The 19,657-nt window shown below is 47.4% G+C and overlaps 1 protein-coding gene across 2 annotated transcripts in view; it reads left to right on the top strand.

Moving 5' to 3' along the window:
- MYO1D (myosin ID) overlaps positions 1 to 19,657 on the top strand; it is a 158,419-nt gene that overhangs the window by 24,002 nt on the left and 114,760 nt on the right. For both annotated transcript variants that reach the window (XM_058858281.1, XM_058858282.1), the window contains exons 2-6: positions 13,655 to 13,863; positions 15,173 to 15,266; positions 16,671 to 16,836; positions 18,532 to 18,585; positions 19,455 to 19,550. In XM_058858281.1, coding sequence (XP_058714264.1) covers positions 13,655 to 13,863; positions 15,173 to 15,266; positions 16,671 to 16,836; positions 18,532 to 18,585; positions 19,455 to 19,550 — 619 coding nt within the window. The remainder of the gene's footprint in view (positions 1 to 13,654; positions 13,864 to 15,172; positions 15,267 to 16,670; positions 16,837 to 18,531; positions 18,586 to 19,454; positions 19,551 to 19,657) is intronic.

A 19,657-nucleotide genomic window follows, 5' to 3' on the forward strand; every position in this document is an offset into this window, starting at 1 on the left:
CTCCTGGTTGCATGAGAGAGAAGGAGGAGGGATAATTAGCTGGGTTTTACCTCCTCTGACCTGGGACTTTGAAAGAAGTGTAGATAAGGTGTTAGTAACTGTCCTTATCAGCATAATGACCCGTGCAGCTTATCAAAGCTGCTGATTTTCTATATGTAGGAGCATTTCCTTTACTGTCAGTGCCACCCTGTACCCAGCTGAAGGCCAAAGAATGGTGTTTAAGATGAGTGTTGATACGGAGTGTAAAATTCCTTTGTTCTCCTGCTCAAAGCACAGAGATGTGAACAGGAAATAACTGAGCTTTATTTCTTTTCCTGTAAGTCTCTCTTGAATATATTTAGGAGGAAAAGAGTCATTTCATAAACACATTCCACTCTCCTTTTGACAAAACCAGGATTTGTAGTAATTTTATTGGCACTGCATGAAAGTGCCGTGACTGAAACACTTGAACCCTGTCCTTATCTGCAAGTCCATCAGGCCATGCCATTGGATCCAAAGCTATTGATTTGACTGGATTGTCTAAGTGACCATTTTATTCCTCAGATTCAGTTGGAAGAGTGTGGGAAATATTTGTTAGGAGGAGCCTTGTGTAAATTAAAACCTTTAAAGTTAATTTTACACACATATAAAATATAGAATCGTGGAATCACAGGATGGTTTGGGTTGGAAGGGACCATCCAGTGCCACCCCTGCCATGGCAGGGACATCTTCCACTGTCCCAGGCTGCTCTGAGCCCTTTCCAGCCTGGCCTTGGGCACTGCCAGGGATCCAGGGGCAGCCACAGCTGCTCTGGGCACCCTGTGCCAGGGCCTCACCTCCCTCACAGAGAGGAATTTCCTCCTGATATCCCATCTAACCCTGCCATTCTTTACCTTATAGCCATGGCTACATTAAATAAAAACAACATGAAAATACTATAATCCTCGAGGACTGGGATGTGTGAGAGAACCGTGTATTAGTGACTGTTGCATTACATTTTATACAATATCTAAAATGCAAGAGTTGTGTATCCTGTAGGTTCAAATTCTTGCATTCAAAGCAGAATTTCTTAAGTTCACCAAAGGCTGGTTTGGAGTGAGGGTGGCAGCTTTGCTAAGCTGATGTCATGATGTGTATGCTGATATATAATGATTGGCTGTTGTATTCCACTGTGGATTGTCCCCTAAATGTATGGATTTTCAGTGCTTTCCCATTGAACAGCAAAATATTCTGAGAAACCACTCCATTGTCTCCAGAAGTCCTTGGAAGACTGGCAGTAGAGCCATTCCCCTCATTTGCTATTGCCTGCTGGAGCCTCAGCACTGAGGGTGGGAGGAGCTGATAGTGACCATTCCTGTTTTTACTTACAGGTAATTCAAAATCTTGGGTATTCCAAGGACACAAGTATGGGTGAGAGATCCATTCATCTTTTGTGCAGCAGGGATGAGTGTGAGAAGGGTAACATGAAGCACTTGATTTGAAGAGAAACATAGAAAATAGCGTAGAAAATATCTTTTCCATCTAACAGATTATTTTCTGTTTGTAAAAGGTTTAAAGAGATTAACAGTTTGTGGCTGCCAGACTTGTTGATTCCAAGTGGGTTTTTGTGTTTCATGCTGTTCTTCGAGGGCTCAGCAGCTGATTTCTCAGGGGAGGGAAGGAGAGAGGGAGGTGGCTGTGTTTGGAGAAGGATGTATCAGCTCTGAACTGTTAATTAAGTTAATTTCTTAAAAAAAAAATTATATATATATATATATATATATAAATAAAGCTGATAGCAAAATTATTTGGAACATCAGTGCTGCTCTTCCTGGAGATCCCAGTTCAGAGCTTGGCAGGGGCTGTTTGGGAGCACCAGGGGAGGGTCTGGCACCGCTGCCCTGCGCGGGTCTGGCTGCTCCAGGACTGTGAGCAGGGATGTGATCATCCTGCACAGGAGCTGCAGCTTCACTCCCTGCAATTGGCTCTGCCAAAGCTCAGCTTCACCACCAGCCCAGGCTAAATCAGTGCTTTCACTGAATAATTAGTGGTCGACTTTATTAAACTTTTTTGATAAACTGTGGCACTGACTTTTGGAGATTGTCATTAACTAATGTTCATTACCTGGCAATTGATACATCAGAGAAGTAGAGGCCTGCCTGAATCCTCAGGCTCATTTGTCCTTCTAAAGATCCTGTTTTAAATAATTTCACGGGGATCTGAATTCCCCTGGCCTAGGATTAAAAATGTGATGGTCAAAGCCAGCTTGGCTTGTGGCAGATAAATGGGAGATGCTTTTCAGGTTATCTGCATGGTAATTCTGATTTGTGTGGTATTTGTGCTGTCTCACATTACTATTACTTGAATAGTCTTTCAGCTTCTGAGCAGGAGCTGTCTTTGACAGAAAAAAATATGTCAAATGTAAGGGAAGTAAATGAGCCCAATATTTCCGGTGATAATTTAAACCGATAAACCAAGCAGCATGTAAATCAAGTAATCTGTTTTACTAATCAAACCTTTTAAGTCCTTTTCCATCTTGCTAATGTTCCCCTGGGTTATCTGTGTACAGTTGCGATTTAGGAATTCACTTCTTTTGCAGTGGATGATGAATGCATAAATAGCAGCTCTCCTGCTGCTCAGCTGCTTTTCCATTCAAAGAATGTAAAGTGAGGTACTTCAGGCCACTGTGCAAATTCATTTGCTTATCTTGCCAGTTCTGCTCGGCACTTCCACACCCACAAGGGTGTTAGAAGCATTCCCTGTGTTGTTCCTTCTCTTTTTCCCTTTTTGAAGTTGATTTTCAGTGAGGAGAAAGATACTTGAGGAGAAGATTTTCAGTGAGGAGAAAGATTGTACTGAATCTGCCAGCTCAGTCACACTCGTGAATTTAAGTGAACCCACTGCACTTGGTTGTAGTTACAAACTTCTTTGTTTCCCACCCAAACTTTCTGTGATATATTCATTGCTCTTTAATTGGAAGAACAAACCTTGTGTGTTAATGGGCATTTTCACACTGACATGATCTGGTCCCTTACAGAGCCTGAGGTTTTGTCTTCCAGGGAACCTCCTGCTTCATTCCCTGTGATGGCAGAGGCTGGGAGATGGAGAAGAGGGGTTTTGGTGCAGTTCTGTTCAGATCTGCATTAGGGACATGAAGCTTTTCCAGTACAAAACAGAAAATACTTGAAAGAAAGCCCCAGAACAAACTTGAGCCAAATCTATATCCAAAGTGGGAAGCTTTTCCTGACCAGCCAGCCTTTCAAGGGAGCAGGAGGAAAAGTCCTTTCAGCCTGAGCAGTTCATGAACATATTGTTGAAACATATTTGCTTTGTGATTTGCAGACTTAATTTTCCCCTTCACTGCTTGTGGTTCCTTGTCCACATGCTCTGGCTGAGGCCGTTGGTGACTGAAGGTGGCAATCTGGGGATGGCCGAGGTCACAGCTGTCCCTCATTGTCCCTGCAGCAGACGTGGCAGAAGGGAATGTTTGAGGGGCAGGATGGGCAGCTGGGGGTGGAACATCCTCATCTGCTGCTTGGAGACTCAGTGCTCTGTCCACCAGAGCCCTTGGCTGACACTGGAACGCCTGGGACAGCTTGTGGGCCAAACCACAGAGTTGAGTCACCACCACGTGCTGGAAAAGCCAGGGTGCCTGGAGAAGCACAGTGTCACTCACAGCAGTGTCACAGCCCAGTGTCACTCACAGCCAGTGTCACTCACAGCCAGTGTCACTCACAGCAGTGTCACAGCCCAGTGTCACTCACAGCCAGTGTCACTCACAGCAGTGTCACAGCCCAGTGTCACTCACAGCCAGTGTCACTCACAGCCAGTGTCACTCACAGCCCAGTGTCACTCACAGCCAGTGTCACTCACAGCACAGTGTCACAGCCCAGTGTCACTCACAGCACAGTGTCACAGCCCAGTGTCACTCACAGCCAGTGTCACAGCCCAGTGTCACTCACAGCCCAGTGTCACTCACAGCACAGTGTCACAGCCCAGTGTCACTCACAGCCAGTGTCACTCACAGCCCAGTGTCACTCACAGCACAGTGTCACAGCCCAGTGTCACTCACAGCACAGTGTCACAGCCCAGTGTCACTCACAGCCAGTGTCACTCACAGCCCAGTGTCACTCACAGCCAGTGTCACAGCCCAGTGTCACTCACAGCCAGTGTCACTCACAGCACAGTGTCACAGCCCAGTGTCACTCACAGCCCACTGTCACTCACAGCACAGTGTCACAGCCCAGTGTCACTCACAGCCAGTGTCACTCACAGCCAGTGTCACTCACAGCCAGTGTCACAGCCCAGTGTCACTCACAGCACAGTGTCACAGCCCAGTGTCACTCACAGCCAGTGTCACAGCCCAGTGTCACTCACAGCAGTGTCACTCACAGCCAGTGTCACTCACAGCCAGTGTCACTCACAGCCAGTGTCACAGCCCAGTGTCACTCACAGCACAGTGTCACAGCCCAGTGTCACTCACAGCAGTGTCACTCACAGCCAGTGTCACTCACAGCAGTGTCACAGCCCAGTGTCACTCACAGCCAGTGTCACTCACAGCCCAGTGTCACTCACAGCCAGTGTCACTCACAGCCAGTGTCACTCACAGCAGTGTCACTCACAGCCAGTGTCACAGCCCAGTGTCACTCACAGCCAGTGTCACTCACAGCCCAGTGTCACTCACAGCCAGTGTCACAGCCCAGTGTCACAGCCCAGTGTCACTCACAGCCAGTGTCACAGCCCAGTGTCACAGCCCAGTGTCACTCACAGCCCAGTGTCACAGCCCAGTGTCACAGCCAGTGTCACTCACAGCAGTGTCACAGCCCAGTGTCACTCACAGCAGTGTCACTCACAGCCAGTGTCACAGCCCAGTGTCACTCACAGCCAGTGTCACTCACAGCCAGTGTCACAGCCCAGTGTCACAGCCAGTGTCACTCACAGCCAGTGTCACTCACAGCAGTGTCACAGCCCAGTGTCACAGCCAGTGTCACTCACAGCAGTGTCACAGCCCAGTGTCACTCACAGCAGTGTCACTCACAGCCAGTGTCACAGCCCAGTGTCACTCACAGCCAGTGTCACTCACAGCCCAGTGTCACAGCCCAGTGTCACAGCCAGTGTCACTCACAGCACAGTGTCACAGCCCAGTGTCACTCACAGCACAGTGTCACAGCCCAGTGTCACTCACAGCACAGTGTCACTCACAGCCCAGTGTCACTCACAGCCCAGTGTCACTCACAGCACAGTGTCACAGCCCAGTGTCACTCACAGCACAGTGTCACAGCCCAGTGTCACTCACAGCCCAGTGTCACTCACAGCCCAGTGTCACTCACAGCCCAGTGTCACTCACAGCACAGTGTCACAACCAGGCAACACAGGCCTGTGTAAGGACTGTCACTGTTTGCTTTGGGGTGCCATGGTACAAATCACTGCAACAGCTGCAAAGGAAGCCCTAATGATGCAGAAACATGAGGCATTTTTTGCATGTTTTGCATTATTATGCAAATGTTTGGTTTGTGTGGCTTGTGTTTGTATAAAAAAGGCACCTAATTTTATTTTAGATGTAATGTTACCAGAGCATGGAGCCATTCTTTTGGAGTGCTGGCACATGGGATTCTGTATCTTAATGCTGCAAGATGATTCTTGGGTTTTCTGAGCCCTGTCCCAAACAATGCTGTATTCAGGGGCTCCAGCAGCATCCACAGATCAGCAGTGGCCACGAGCTTAACAATTCAGAATATTCCTTCCCAGCAGAACAATGAAGCAGCTGAACATCAGCAGCTCCCAGCCAGCTGACTGCTAAAGGAGTCTGCAGGCATTTCCAAAGAAAACCTGTGGAATCCTGGGCCTTTACCTTGGCACTTGGGCTTGTGGAGTGAAAAGATGTGTAGTTATCACAAGGTTCTGTTAATTGAACAACACTCCAAGGGCTCAAGGGACAACAGGAGGAGAAGGGGCTGAATCTGTCCAGGGCTTCATGCAGTGCCCTCCCCACTACCCAAATCCATTCCTCCTTCACTTGCCCACCCTGTCCTGTCCCTCCCTTTCTCCACAGCTTGGTCCTTCACAGCTTTCCTCCCCTTCATCCTCTCTAAAGCAGATTGTTTAAAATCAAACACTTCTTCCCCAGTTCAGCCAGAGTGTGGACAGAGTTGGGAAAGTGTCACACCAGGTGTGTGTTAGAACATGGCTTAGAAAATAAACCATCAGCAAACCATCAGTGCAGGGGCTGCTGCAGTTTCAGGTGATGTTATTTGGGAGTGGTTGTTGTTTCCTGACTTACTGGAGAGTTGGGAGCAAGGAACAGGGGCTCAGTCATGGGCTTTGTTTTTCTGCATGTTTCTGGATCTTTCTGCTGGGTTGAATGATTTTATAGCCCTCCCAGCATCCCTCACAAGAAGGTTATTTAGAAGCATCAGCTTGTCTGGACACCACTGGGACAAAGCCACAGCTGCAGAATTCACACCCCACTGAACCAAGCTGAGGGAATCAGGCAGGATCTTCCTCATGGTGCAAATCTATCCATCCACCAGGCAATGTCCTGGTGTTTGCCTTTTGGGCAGGTGTTTTTGCAGTTTTGTCCCCTGAAATGTCTGAAGGTAGCAAATCCTTTAACACAAGGGTATAAAGCTGAATTCCCAAAATTGAAGGCTGGGATGTGGCAGCTAATAGTTTATATGGACACAGGGTTTGGAAAGAGAAGGTGAGTGAAGGTAAAATGTCTTTTTTAAGTACCTGAGTGCTGTTACATCAGAATGGAAGCAACATAATGGATCATGAAGTCAGCTGTTGATCAGTGTAGGAAGCCAAATCTTCTAAATACATCCATAAAATAAGCTCAGCCATATTCAGCAGGGCTTCCTGGTCCTTGCAGCTGCCACTGAACTGCTCTGCAGCTTTTCCTCTCCAGCCTGTGTTGGCCAGAGTCCTCCTTTCCCATTTTCCCATTGTATGGGCCTGTGTTGTGTTCTGTTTAATAATTTCTTCCGGCTGCCTGGCAGGGTGATTCTCATCTCCACAGGAATTTATAGGTGATCACTTCCACCTTTTCCTCCTCCTCAGTAGTTTTGTGAGTCTCATGTATTTGAATAAGTTCCTCTGTGTGGCAGGCTCAGTGCTCCAGCTGGCTCAGGGTGTGATAGGAGCAGAGAGGAGAACCTGCCTGACTGCTGAGCTTTCTTTTGCTTTTTACTGTCCCTTTAGAGGTTATGTGCTTTTATGTGGCAGATAAAAAGTTAGAGATTGTGGGCAGATGGCAGCCTCTTGTTTGCTGCTATCCCAAGCCTCTTCTGCTCTTTCCTGGTTAGATGTGGGATCCCAGGATAATTCCCCCTCAAGAGAGCCCTCAGGGCACCATCCTGCCCAGAGCACAGCTGTGGTTATTGGATGTGGATTTTGCCATGTCCCAGGCAGATTTTCACGTGGAAACTGGGAGTGTTTTACTGCTCAACACACAGGGAGCAAACTGCTTCCCTCTACCTGTGCTGGCAGCGACTTCATCCCGTGCAGGTTGGAATAAACCACAAAACATTGTGTGGAGGCTTTTTAAAGAACTTCCCTTTGATTCCTTATGTATCTTGAGTCTGCTTGTGCCTTCTGCTGTGCTCCAGAGCTGGAAAAGGAGTGTGCAGGGCTCCCCTGCTGCACAGAGAGCTCGGCCGCTCTGACGCAAATAGAAATGAAAGTTCAGTGACTCCTGTGTTTAGTGGTTTGGCATTTTTTCAGTGCAAGGTTAGCACTTTTTATTTAAGGAGAGGGATTTTAATATTATTCCTGTTCCTACATCTCCCAGTTTTAGACTTTATTCAGTGTTCATTAGAGCTGGCTTAGCATCCATCTCCCATTTTTCTTCCCCTGACCTTACCTTACTTGCAGAGCTGGTGGATGGCTCAAGGGTCAGCTGGGCTGGAGCTGAATCAGCTCCATCAAATTACAGACAGTTTGCTTAAACCTTTGTTTGTTGAGGAAGATGTGGCAGTGGTCACTCATACTTTGCTAATTTTATTTAGAAAAAAGTGACATCATTACAAAGAACTCTTTTAACCTAATTTCCAAGCTGGCTGGAGGCTGCAGATGAATGGAGTATTCCTCACCCTGCCCTGTCTGCTCCCTCCATACAGGAAAGGAGTGGTGCAGAACACGCTCCAAATGGCATTTCCTATTTTGTTCAACTGGCAGCATCTGAGCACCGAGTCCATGCAGACCAAGTGCAAGCAAAAATCTCACCTGCACCTGACATGAATTTAATTGCAGTTTTTCTGGCCCTCGGGGTAGATCAGAATCTTGTAGACATGCATATTTTGAATATTGTAGACATGCATATTCATGATCAGGACAGACTTGGATCATTTTCCTGGTGCAGGGAGGTTATACTGACTGGACAGTTTTTCGGTCTGTTTTTCCAAGAGCAGCAGGAATATTTTAGCCATAGTTCTGCCAACGCAAATCCTGTTTATCTGAGTGCTCTTGTGAGAGGCTGATTCACTGTGAGACAGTTTATGAACAGTTTACTGAAAGATTTGAAGTCCTGTTTGACAGCTGATATTCTGAGATTTACATAAAATAAAGTCTTTAGGCAGCACTGAACTCTCAGTAGAGAGACCTGGTATCACACAGGAGAGGCCCAAGTACCTGAGGCCCAGAGTGAATTTGCTTTAGGAAAGTCACTCGCTTCCCAAAGCACGAGGAGAATGGGGTTCTTCCCTTGGGTGAGTGCAGGCTACTCATTCTTGCACTCACAAACCAGGTAAATATGGTTTCACTGCCAGAAGTCTGCTTAAATTCCCTTCCTTAGTGAACACATTCTAAAGGCTCATCCTTGCCTGTCCATGAACATCTCTTCATGAACACAAGTTTTAATGAAATGAAATGTCTCCATGCAGGTTTGCAAAGAGAATGGACTCAAAGCCTGCAGTTATGGATTTTTAATGTATATATTTCATGGAAAAAAATAACTGAAGCTTGTAACCCCCTTTGGGAGAGTAACCCAAACCATGTGGGGTGTTTACAACAGGAAAAGGAATTGTCCCTGCTCCACATACTAGAGGTGTGCAGCTCCTGGATCATTCTTCCCATGCACAGAGGAGGAAGAAAAAGCTGTGTGATCATACTCAGTATTTCACTTTGTGCTTTGGAGTTCACAAATAAGCTGGAAATAGAGAATAGTTTCAAACCATTGGTTTAGATTCTCTTAATCTTCAGTGGGACTAGGTTTGCTGCTGACTTGCATAGCTGAGGCAGCTGTAGCACTCTCGATTTTGTCCTGAATTATTTGTTTTTGGTGGTGGAAATGTTAAATTTCCTTTCCTTTAAGGCACTGCTGCACAGCCAAACTGAAAGCCCATCTCAGTGTGTGTGTGTGCTGTGGCTGGCTGAGCACGGTCTGTCCTGGGGGACCTGTGGAGCATCAGCAAGGGCTGAGCCAAAGGAGCTTCAGGGAGCACCTGCTGAGGGGTAAAGCTTTGGTGTCCCTGTAAAGCAGAATGTGCTGAGAACAGAGCAGTTCAGGACCAGAGAAGGGCTTTTTCCACTAGAAAATGATCCAGAATACCAATACCTACCCTTCAGCTCTCCTAAAGGAACAGCAAACTGCTGACCTGGCGTGTTTCTCCAGCAGATGCTCGGTCCCTCGGATGATGGACAGATGGGCATGGAGTGGCAAAGGGGTTAGTGAGGAGCCCAGGGCTGGCAGTGCTCCCCCAAGGGCTCTTTGGCTTCTGGAGCAGAGGAGTTGCATGTCAATGATTAATTAGGAATTCCCTGTCTGATGTGAGTGCTTTAGCAGGGTGGCCTGGTGGGGCGTCTGTGTAACGGTCCGGTACTGCAGATGTTGTTTGGGAGTGTGGGTTCCAAGTCTTGCCAACTAACTTTTCTTTATTTATACTGAGTGCATTTGAAGTTGCATCATTTCCTCGGTAAGAACAGTTTTATTTTTGACTGGAGTGTTTGTCAGGTGGGGAAAATCCTAAATGTGAGTGCTCTCTGGTGGTGGAGATTTCTGCTTCGGTGTTCCCATTTCTGCAGTGCATTTTCCAAGAGCAACTGCATGTGAATATATCTTGTCTGGACTTAAAGATCTATTTTTTCAACTCCTTTCCCTAAAAATAAAAGCTACAAAACAAAGTAAAAGCTTTTTTCTTGCCTTAGTGGACTTCTTTCCTAGAGAAGAATTTCTCTCCCTTAAAATGATTTATATTCTGTGACTCACTGGTTTTTATTTTCTCATTATCAATTGATGTTTTAATGAGGTAATAGAAACTTCTTATGAGAGAGTTGATGTTCCTCCTCAAAATAACCCACAAGGATTAAATACTGTGAATTGCTTTTTGGCTGCTGAGCTACTGGAGAGAGGAGACTGAGAGGAGACTCAGTGGGGCTGCAGCTCCTCCCCAGGGGCAGCTCCAATCTCTGCTCTGTGACAGGGACAGGACCCAGGGAATGGCTGGAGCTGTTCCAGGGGAATCTGGGATGGAGATCAGGAAAGGTTCTTCCCCCAGAGGTGCTGGCACTGCCCAGGCTCCCCAGGGAATGGTCCCAGCCCTGAGGCTGCCAGAGCTCCAGGAGAGCTTGGACAGAGCTCCAGGGATTGTTGGGGTGTCTGTGCAGGGCCAGGAGTTGGATTGGATGATTCTTGGGGGTCCCTTTCCACTCAGGATGCTCCATGATTCTGTGACATTGATACAGAAAAGATTCAAATGGAACTATTGCAGGAAAATGTTTTGTTGTAGCACAAGCTGATGTGACTTCCATGAGATACAAAACAAGCTTTGACCCAGGAGTGGGTTCTGGGGTTTCTTTTATTAAGGAACTTTTTTTTTATCAAGGAACTGCACTGGTGTTGCTTTGAGTAACAAAAGCCCAGTTCTGTGTGTTGTACCTCAGCACTAAAATGCCGGTGCTGGCTGTGAAAAGCACCAAATGGATTCGTGGTCTTGTTTCGTGACCTTGCCCTGCAGAGGAATCATGGGTTTAACACAGCTCCCCATTTGCACTGCAAATTGTGGGTTGTTTTCTTAAGCTTTCCTGAGCTCTCCATGGGCAAGGCAAACCCGGCTCTCCCACCAGAGTCATGCAGCAAAGAAAAGAGGCCCTGCTGTTCTTGACCTGCTGCTGTGCTGAGCCACGAGCAGGGATGAAAAGGGGCTTTATCAGCAGGAAGGGGCGAGGAGCTGGAGCTCCTGGTGGGAACATCTGAGCACAGCTCTGCAATTTTAACTCTGGTGCTAGGAAATAAAGAGAAATTAACTGAGATGTAAATGGGGGTGCCACTTGTTCATAAACTCTGTGTACCCAAAGCCAGGCTGGAGAGGTGCCTGTTTGTCAAGCCTGGAGACAGATCCTTCTTCCCACTCATCTTCATCTGCCTTTTGCCACAGAGCTGAAGACACAACTCATCAGAACCCAGTAAAGCCTTTAAGAACTTGGCTTGGAGGCCCAGTGTGGGATCTGTTGTCTGAGCTGAGCTGTGGCAGGCAGGATGTGAGCCTGCTGCCTGTGCCAGCATCCCAGCTGGAACCCTCTGGAGTGGGGGCTCTGCAGGGACAGGGTGGCAGGGCCAGATCTGGAGGTTCTGCTTAGAGGCAGAGGGTGCTGGCACTGCCCAGGCTCCCCAGGGAATGGTCCTGGCCCCGAGGCTGCTCCAGGAGAGCTTGGACAGAGCTCCAGGGATACCCAGGCTGGGATTGTTGGGGTGTCTGGGCAGGCCAGGGGTGGGACTGGATGATGCTTGGGGGTCCCTTTCCACTCAGGACATTCCCTGATTTTATGATTCACTCAGGGACACTGAACTGTCACAGGAGGAAACTTAAACTGGGCTCTGGCAATGCAGGTTTACATAATTCATTACTTAAGGAAGAGGTCAGAGTATTGGGTGCTGTGATGGTGCCTTGGCACGACACTGCAGCAGGAATGGCCTTTATTTCTTTATTTCCCCTCAGCTAAAACAACCCCCCTTCACCCCCTCTGTGGCCATGAACCCTCCAGCTGCTCATGGGACTCAAAATCTCTTCCACAATCTGCTGGATCTTTTTTTTCAGCATCAGCAGTGCCTTGAGCCTCAGTTCTGTGCTGCTGGGCAGGGACTTGGGAGAGAAGGCTTGGTGTTCTCCATTGGGAATTCACCTTTTTGGGGTGTCCATCTCCAGAAGGTGGGGATAATTCTGCTCATTGTCATGTCCTTGTGGTTTCCATTACATATTGATGTCCCAGTGTGACTTGATCTCCTTAATACCAACAGGGTTTTGTGGGTTTGGTTTTTCAAGCTCTCCTCTGTGTATGCAGAGTCCCTCATGTGCCTCCAGCCTGGTAACTGATCCCTTTGCACTTCTACCTGTTCAGGATCTGGCAAAAAATTAAGATTACGGGTATTGGTATTGTTAATTATCTTGATCTTTTCTAAAACATTACTGGTATCTTTCAAACAGCATATATCTCAAAAATGTAAAATATCTTTGCATTTTTAAGCTCATAATTGTTTTGGGAAATGCATATCAGGATACCTTCAGTTAAAAGTGATGTAGGAACAAGAGGATGTTTTGCAATTCTCGTGTCTTCCCAGTGCAGTGTTCCAAGAGGAAGCTGGAGTGGGAGGCACCAACACTTCTAGAAAGTGGAATGCTGGTTGCTGGATGATATTCCTTGAGTTTTATTACACCTGCTAAAAATTGAGGCTGCCAAGATGCTGCAGAAAATTCTCAAATGAACAATAGAAAATGTCAGAGCTGTCACCACATGGGGGTGGTAATAAATTCAATAAAGTCATGCTGGAATTTGTGCCGGAGTCCATCAGGATTGGAGGCTCCCGAGCTCTGTGGAGGGGTTCTGGTGCCATCTAATGTCTCGAGGTTTAAATACAGCTGCAGACAGGGATTGGTGCTGGAAATCCAGGGTTTATGTGTTGATCCCTAGGCCTGTTGTCCTTTCTCCTCCTGAAAAACAAATGCTGTGTGAATTCCTCAGCTGTTAATCTGGAATTACTCTGAGCTCTCCTCATAGGTAACATTCAATAAAATGGGAGTTTGTTTGGAAACATCTTCTACCTTAAACATTTCTGTTAAACTAACATCAAGTTATTTTCTGTCTTGTTTGCAGAAAGAATTGAAGAGCCAGGTAGGGATAGGAATGATGTCGTTTAGGGTTGTTTGCACACATTCTTAGAAATTTTTTCTCTCTGGTGTAGCAGCAGTGATGATACTGAAGTGCCTTCCAGCAAAAAGGACTCATTGCTAGAGCTGAGAGGCTGTAATTCCCTTCTGTCTTTGTTCACTTTCAAGTGTGATTAGACCTCTCAGTGAGGGCTTCAGAACTTCTGCTCCTCTGGCCTGAGCTGGGCCATGGACAACTACAGAATGTGAAAAAGAATTTTCCTATAAATCCCCTTTATGAAGTAGATTAGATTTGCTCCTCACACTTTTGTTCACGTATTGTCAGTTGTAGAAACTGTAAATTCCACATCACGTATCTGGAAGTGGAACAGAGGTAGAAATGTCCTTTGTAGATGGTGGAACTCCAAGGCAGCCCCAGGTCATTGTCCTCGGGTCTCTGCTGTGGTGCCATCCCTGCTTGAGGATGTCCAGAGCCAGGGTTTTATCGTCGTGTTTCCATGGGTGATGGATGGAAGAGTTCACCTGATGGCCTGGGCAGCTGCCTGTCCTGAACCTCTGCATTTGTCTGATTTCTGCCATTTGTCTCCTCTGGGCAGGTTCGAGAAGGGCCGGATTTACACCTTTATTGGGGAGGTTGTTGTTTCCATGAATCCTTACAAGAACCTGAACATCTACGGGCGGGACATGATCGAGCAGTACAAGGGCAGGGAGCTCTACGAGAGGCCTCCCCACCTCTTTGCCATCGCTGATGCTGCTTACAAAGCCATGAAGAGACGATCCAAAGACACCTGCATTGTCATCTCAGGTAGGCTGGGAGGGCTCTGCATGGTGATGAGCACTTGATCTCTGTGAAATTCCAGGCGGAAGGAGAATAATGATTTGGCTAATGACAGCGTTTTATAAAAGAAACTTCATTAATCTTAAAGCTGCTCATTTGCATTTGAATCCGACCGGCACAATTATTTCTTATCTCATTCAAGAGCTGGTGCCAGGCAGGAGCTGGATCTGTGCCTGCGGTGGGGGGGGGGAAGTGTGAGGAGGAGCCCTGTGTCTGCTCCAGAGAGTGAGCTGGGATCAGCAGAGCTGGGATCAGCAGAGCTGGGATCAGGTGTGACCTGGGATCAGCAGAGCTGGGATCAGCAGAGCTGAGATCAGGTGTGACCTGGGATCAGCAGAGCTGGGATCAGGAGAGCTGGGATCAGGAGAGCTGGGATCAGGAGAGCTGGGATCAGGTGTGACCTGGGATCAGGAGAGCTGGGATCAGGTGTGACCTGGGATCAGGAGAGCTGGGATCAGGAGAGCTGGGATCAGTGGAGCTGGGATCAGCAGAGCTGGGATCAGGAGAGCTGGGATCAGGAGAGCTGGGATCAGCAGAGCTGGGATCAGCAGAGCTGGGATCAGGAGAGCTGGGATCAGGTGTGACCTGGGATCAGGAGAGCTGGGATCAGCAGAGCTGGGATCAGCAGAGCTGGGATCAGGAGAGCTGGGATCAGGTGTGACCTGGGATCAGCAGAGCTGGGATCAGGAGAGCTGGGATCAGCAGAGCTGGGATCAGCATGGTTGGGATCAGCAGAGCTGGAATCAGCAGAACTGGACTTGTCTCTCCTCAGGAGCTGCTGATTTTTGTCTCTGCCCTGACTGGCCACTGTTTGTTCCCTGCTCCATTGGAAAGGCCGTGGCTCCAGCAGTGGGAGCAGGGCTGGTACCAGAGTGATCCCTGACTGGATCCTGGCACTTTGTTTCCTTGATGTCCCCGTGCTTGGGCAGCTCTGAAAGGAGAGAGCCCCGGGCTGGGGTGCTGAACAGTGGCCCCTTGTGCTGCTGCAGGCCAGCCTTTCTCCTCTAACAATATTCCTTTGATCCTCTGTGTGCCAGCCCCTTTCCCGACCTGTGCAATCTCACAGCACAATTGCCCAAAGTCAGCCCAGCAGCAGCACCAGCAGCCAGGCAGGGTTATGGCTGTTTAGAAAACGTCCCAAGTGCACACAAAGATTGCTTTAAAAAGAAAAAATCAAACCACCCAGGCGCTGTTGGGGTAGAATTGAGGTCTTCTGTCCAGTTATTTGTTTTGCTTTTTTTCATCTGTTTGGTCACTGTGGTGTTTCTGCCCCCAGGTGAAAGCGGGGCTGGGAAAACTGAGGCCAGTAAATACATAATGCAGTACATAGCAGCCATCACTAACCCTGGCCAGAGGGCTGAGGTGGAGAGGTAAGGCTTGGGCTGGAAAAGAAGGGAAATTCTCCTGTTCTCCTGCTTGTGGATCTCTTTCTATGGGCTGTGTAGCACCACATTATCAGCTGGTCTCTTGTACATGCTGATTTATACTTAACTTTTTCAGGTACTGCTGTTACTCTGGGAATTTTGCAGTAATAATTGCAGAAGTCACATTGAAAGGTTTATTTTGAAAGTTCAAACTTTCAGCATCAAGAAATACCATCCAGCCAATATCAACTATCTAATGGCAGGACTCAATGATCTTAGAGTTCTCTGCCAACCTAAATGATTCTAAATCACTTTTCCTGGGGCAAATTGCCTGAAATTTGGGTGGGCTAGAACACCACGTGGAGTGCAAGGAGTGTATTCCATGATCTTCCAAGCTGACGTGATTCTGAATTGCAAAATGTCCCTCTCTGTCCTGAGTAAAAGTTTTGGAGCAAAGAATGTGATTTTCTGCAGAAACAAACTTAAATCTACCCTGAATGAATTTTGAAAATTACTTAAAAAAGAGTTCAGAAAATTGGTTTCAGAATTCACATGTGTATAGAAACTGAATTTCTAGTGCTGATTTCATGGTGGGGATCTGGTCTTTGAACCAAAGAGCATTTGCTTCCTCTGAGGAGCGTTGCTGACAGCTCCCAGCTGATTTCCCATGGGATTGCTGATGTTATCCACATCTGCCCAAATCTGCCCTCAAACAGCATCACTGCTGTCATTGAATTCTTCTGGAGGAATGGCTGTGAAAAAAATTCTGTGGTGTGAGTGTTGAAGTCTTACCCTGTGTCCTTTTCCATCTGTCCATCCATCCATCCATCCATCCATCCATCCATCCATCCATCCATCATCCATCCATCATCCATCCATCATCCATCCATCCATCCATCCATCCATCATCCATCCATCCATCCATCCATCCATCATCCATCATCCATCCATCCATCCATCCATCCATCCATCCATCCATCCATCCATCCATCCATCATCCATCCATCCATCCATCCATCATCCATCATCCATCCATCCATCATCCATCCATCCATCCATCATCCATCCATCCATCATCCATCCATCATCCATCCATCCATCATCCATCCATCCATCCATCCATCCATCCATCATCCATCCATCCATCCATCCATCCATCCATCATCCATCCATCCATCCATCCATCCATCCATCCATCCATCATCCATCCATCCATCCATCCATCATCCATCATCCATCCATCCATCCATCCATCCATCCATCCATCCATCCATCCATCATCCATCCATCCATCATCCATCCATCATCCATCCATCCATCATCCATCCATCCATCCATCCATCCATCCATCCATCCATCATCCATCCGTCATCCAACATCCATCCATCCATCCATCCATCCCTGCTGCAGAGTGAAGAACATCCTGCTGAAATCCAATTGTGTGTTGGAGGCCTTTGGCAACGCCAAAACAAACCGCAACGACAATTCCAGCCGGTTTGGAAAATACATGGACATCAACTTTGATTTCAAGGGAGACCCCATAGGTGGGCACATCAATAATTACCTGCTAGAAAAGGTAAGGCACCCTCCCTTCCAGGGTTACAGTCTTTGCTGCAGTTACTTTTGCAGTCTGGGCTTTGCCAGTAGAAAGTTTTCCATAGAAACATGTACAGCAGGTGAGGTATGAGGGGATGGAAAATAAATCCATGGCTTAATTTTTCCTCAGGAGTCAGGAAAGCCACTGCAGTGCTGTTCCTGAAGCCCCCCAACTTCCAGAGCTCACCAGCAACAGGGCTGTGTTACCCAAAGGATTTTGTGTGGGGGGATGTGTGAAGTTTAATCTCAGTTTTTATTTTGGATATAATTTACCCTCTGCACAGCTCCTGTTTTGTAATTCCTGCACTGAGAAGGCGATCTCCAGAGCCGTAGGGAGCAAGTGTGCTTGAGAAGTGTTATCTTGGAATAACGCCACAGCCTTGGGTGAGCTGTTGGTAGCGTTGTTTTCATATATTCCAAGTGATCCTGAGCATAATTATTTTTTTCATGTCATTAAATGGTGTCTGAAAACATTGGAATATGCAAAACTGGAGAACTCAGGCGTGAGCCGTTAACAGTTCTTGCTGTGTGAGGCATGCCTGGCTTTGATTATGTGTTTGACCACATCTGCCAACACCCTGTTTTGTTTGTGTTTCTTTTTTACTTCTCCCCTTATTTCCCTGAAGTCTATTTTCAGAATAAACACTTTATTTTAAAAAACAAAACAACAAACCCAAACATTTAACTTGGGATACTTTGATGTAAAAAGAGGGCTGGGACTGCAGCTGCAGTGACTTAAATCCTGATGATTTATTTATCCTGATTGTTTATTTCATATTCTTGACTTCTCCCAAGTTAAATTTGTTTCCATTTGAAAGTGGAGGCTCTGGCCCAAATACAAGCAGTAACAGAAAGTGGCTTTGCAGGAACACATCGAATCATGGAATATCCTGGGTTGGAAAGGACCCACAGGGGTCATCCAGTGCAGCTCCTGGTCCTGCCCAGCCACCCCAACAATCCCACCCTGGGCATCCCTGGAGCTCTGTCCAAGCTCTCCTGGAGCTCTGGCAGCCTCAGGGCCGGGACCATTCCCTGGGGAGCCTGGGCAGCTCCAGCACCTCTGGGGGAAGAACCTTTCCCTGATACCCAACCTGACCCTCCCCAGCACAGCTTTGTTCCTCATCACTCCTCAGAGTTCAAACTTGTAGCATAAAGTAGGGCTTGTTGACTGAATGTCTGCTGCATTTAACCCTTTTTTGTGCTGTTTTACTCTGGTCTGGAATGCAGATTTTGGAATGGAGCTATGGCTCTCTAAAACAGGGCCCTTGTGTCAGAGCATTCCCTTGTGAGCTGGGTGCTGTGGGCAGCCTGTCCTGGGGGTGTAGGAGTGGTGACCACCAGGCCCTGAGCATTTATCTGTAGCCACAGAGTCCTGGTTTTCATTTCCAGTGATTAAATAATTCTAAAACTAAAATGCCATTTTATTTGACTGTTCCATGAAAGCAGCCCTGTGGTTCCCACATGGGATTCCTGGGTGGAAGTAGGACATTGCAGCTGTTACACAAACTGGTCCTTTTGACTGTGGACCTCAAGCTCCAGGGTCACACGTGTGTGATGGTGTTCCCAAGAACCTGAGAGTGAGATGGGGTTGATTTGGGGTGTCCTGGTGATGTGGGTGTCTGAGGGGAGGTGGTGATGTCCCACTAACACCCAGCTCTGTGTTTTGTTCCCCCAGTCCCGTGTGATCGTGCAGCAGCCTGGGGAACGAAGTTTCCACTCCTTCTACCAGGTTTGTGTTCCTTTGCTGCAGCAGTGACTCGTCCCCAGTTTCCCAGACGCTTTGGGCAGAGCACTCAGATCTTTCACTCTCTCATGTGTTTTGCAGAGGGTTCCCTTTTGCAGCATCTTGGGTGATCTTGGGCTCTTCAGTTCTCTGTGGGGGCCTGGGCTGGGAGGGAGCCTGGGAAGATGGATTGTTTTCTATCCTCCAGTCCCATATTAACACATTTCTAAACTTAAGGGGAGGCTGACTAAACAAATATGGTAGGACATTGGACTTTGACTCACTGTTTTATTTGTAGCAAGCCTAATCCCTCTGTTTTCTCCTGAGGCCTTTAGTCCATATGGAAGTAATTTTATGACACCAAGTTTACTTTTTTTGGTTTTTTGGATGTTCTTTAATGTCTTCCACATTGTGTGGTGGTTCCCTGTGTGTCCTTTGGGGGATATGGTCAGCCTATTAGTATAACCTTGATTCTGCACTGAGGGAAGGGGAGGTTTGTTTATTTTTTTCCCACTTTTTCAGTACTCCATGATGGCACGTTAGCACTTTCCTCACAGATGTGTCATTTCCAGGAGGAAAAGTCTCTGTGTGGGCAGCGTGCTTGCCAAGGCACAGATGTGGCATGGCACGGGTGTGAACAGGTCTTTGAGGGGTTCAGCCTAGGTTTTATCCAGTTGTGACTCTAAAGTCCAGTGATCTGTGGTGGCAGAGCCCTGCACCAGTGCAGGCCCTGCATCTTGCACCTTGTGCTCCACATATTGCAGCAGCAATTAATATTTTCATGACTTTGCTTGTCAAGCAGATGAATAAGAGACAGAAAAAAAGAAGGATTTTATATTTTTCATTCACCATTTCTTAAAATTCTCTTCATGCAGCTCCTGCAGGGAGGTTCTGAGCAGCTTCTGCGTTCTCTGCACCTCCAGAAGGATGCGTCAGCCTACAGCTACATCTGCCCTGGGGCACAGCTCAAGGTGAGGGGTCTGAGGGACCAAGGGACAGCTTGACATTGGAAGTGCTGCTGGAAATGCTCAAAGCACTGCTGAGCTAGCAGAAGTTGAGATCAGTGGGGATGAATATG

This window comes from Poecile atricapillus, chromosome 27 (genome assembly GCF_030490865.1).
Source record: "Poecile atricapillus isolate bPoeAtr1 chromosome 27, bPoeAtr1.hap1, whole genome shotgun sequence".
Classification (NCBI taxonomy): domain Eukaryota; kingdom Metazoa; phylum Chordata; class Aves; order Passeriformes; family Paridae; genus Poecile; species Poecile atricapillus.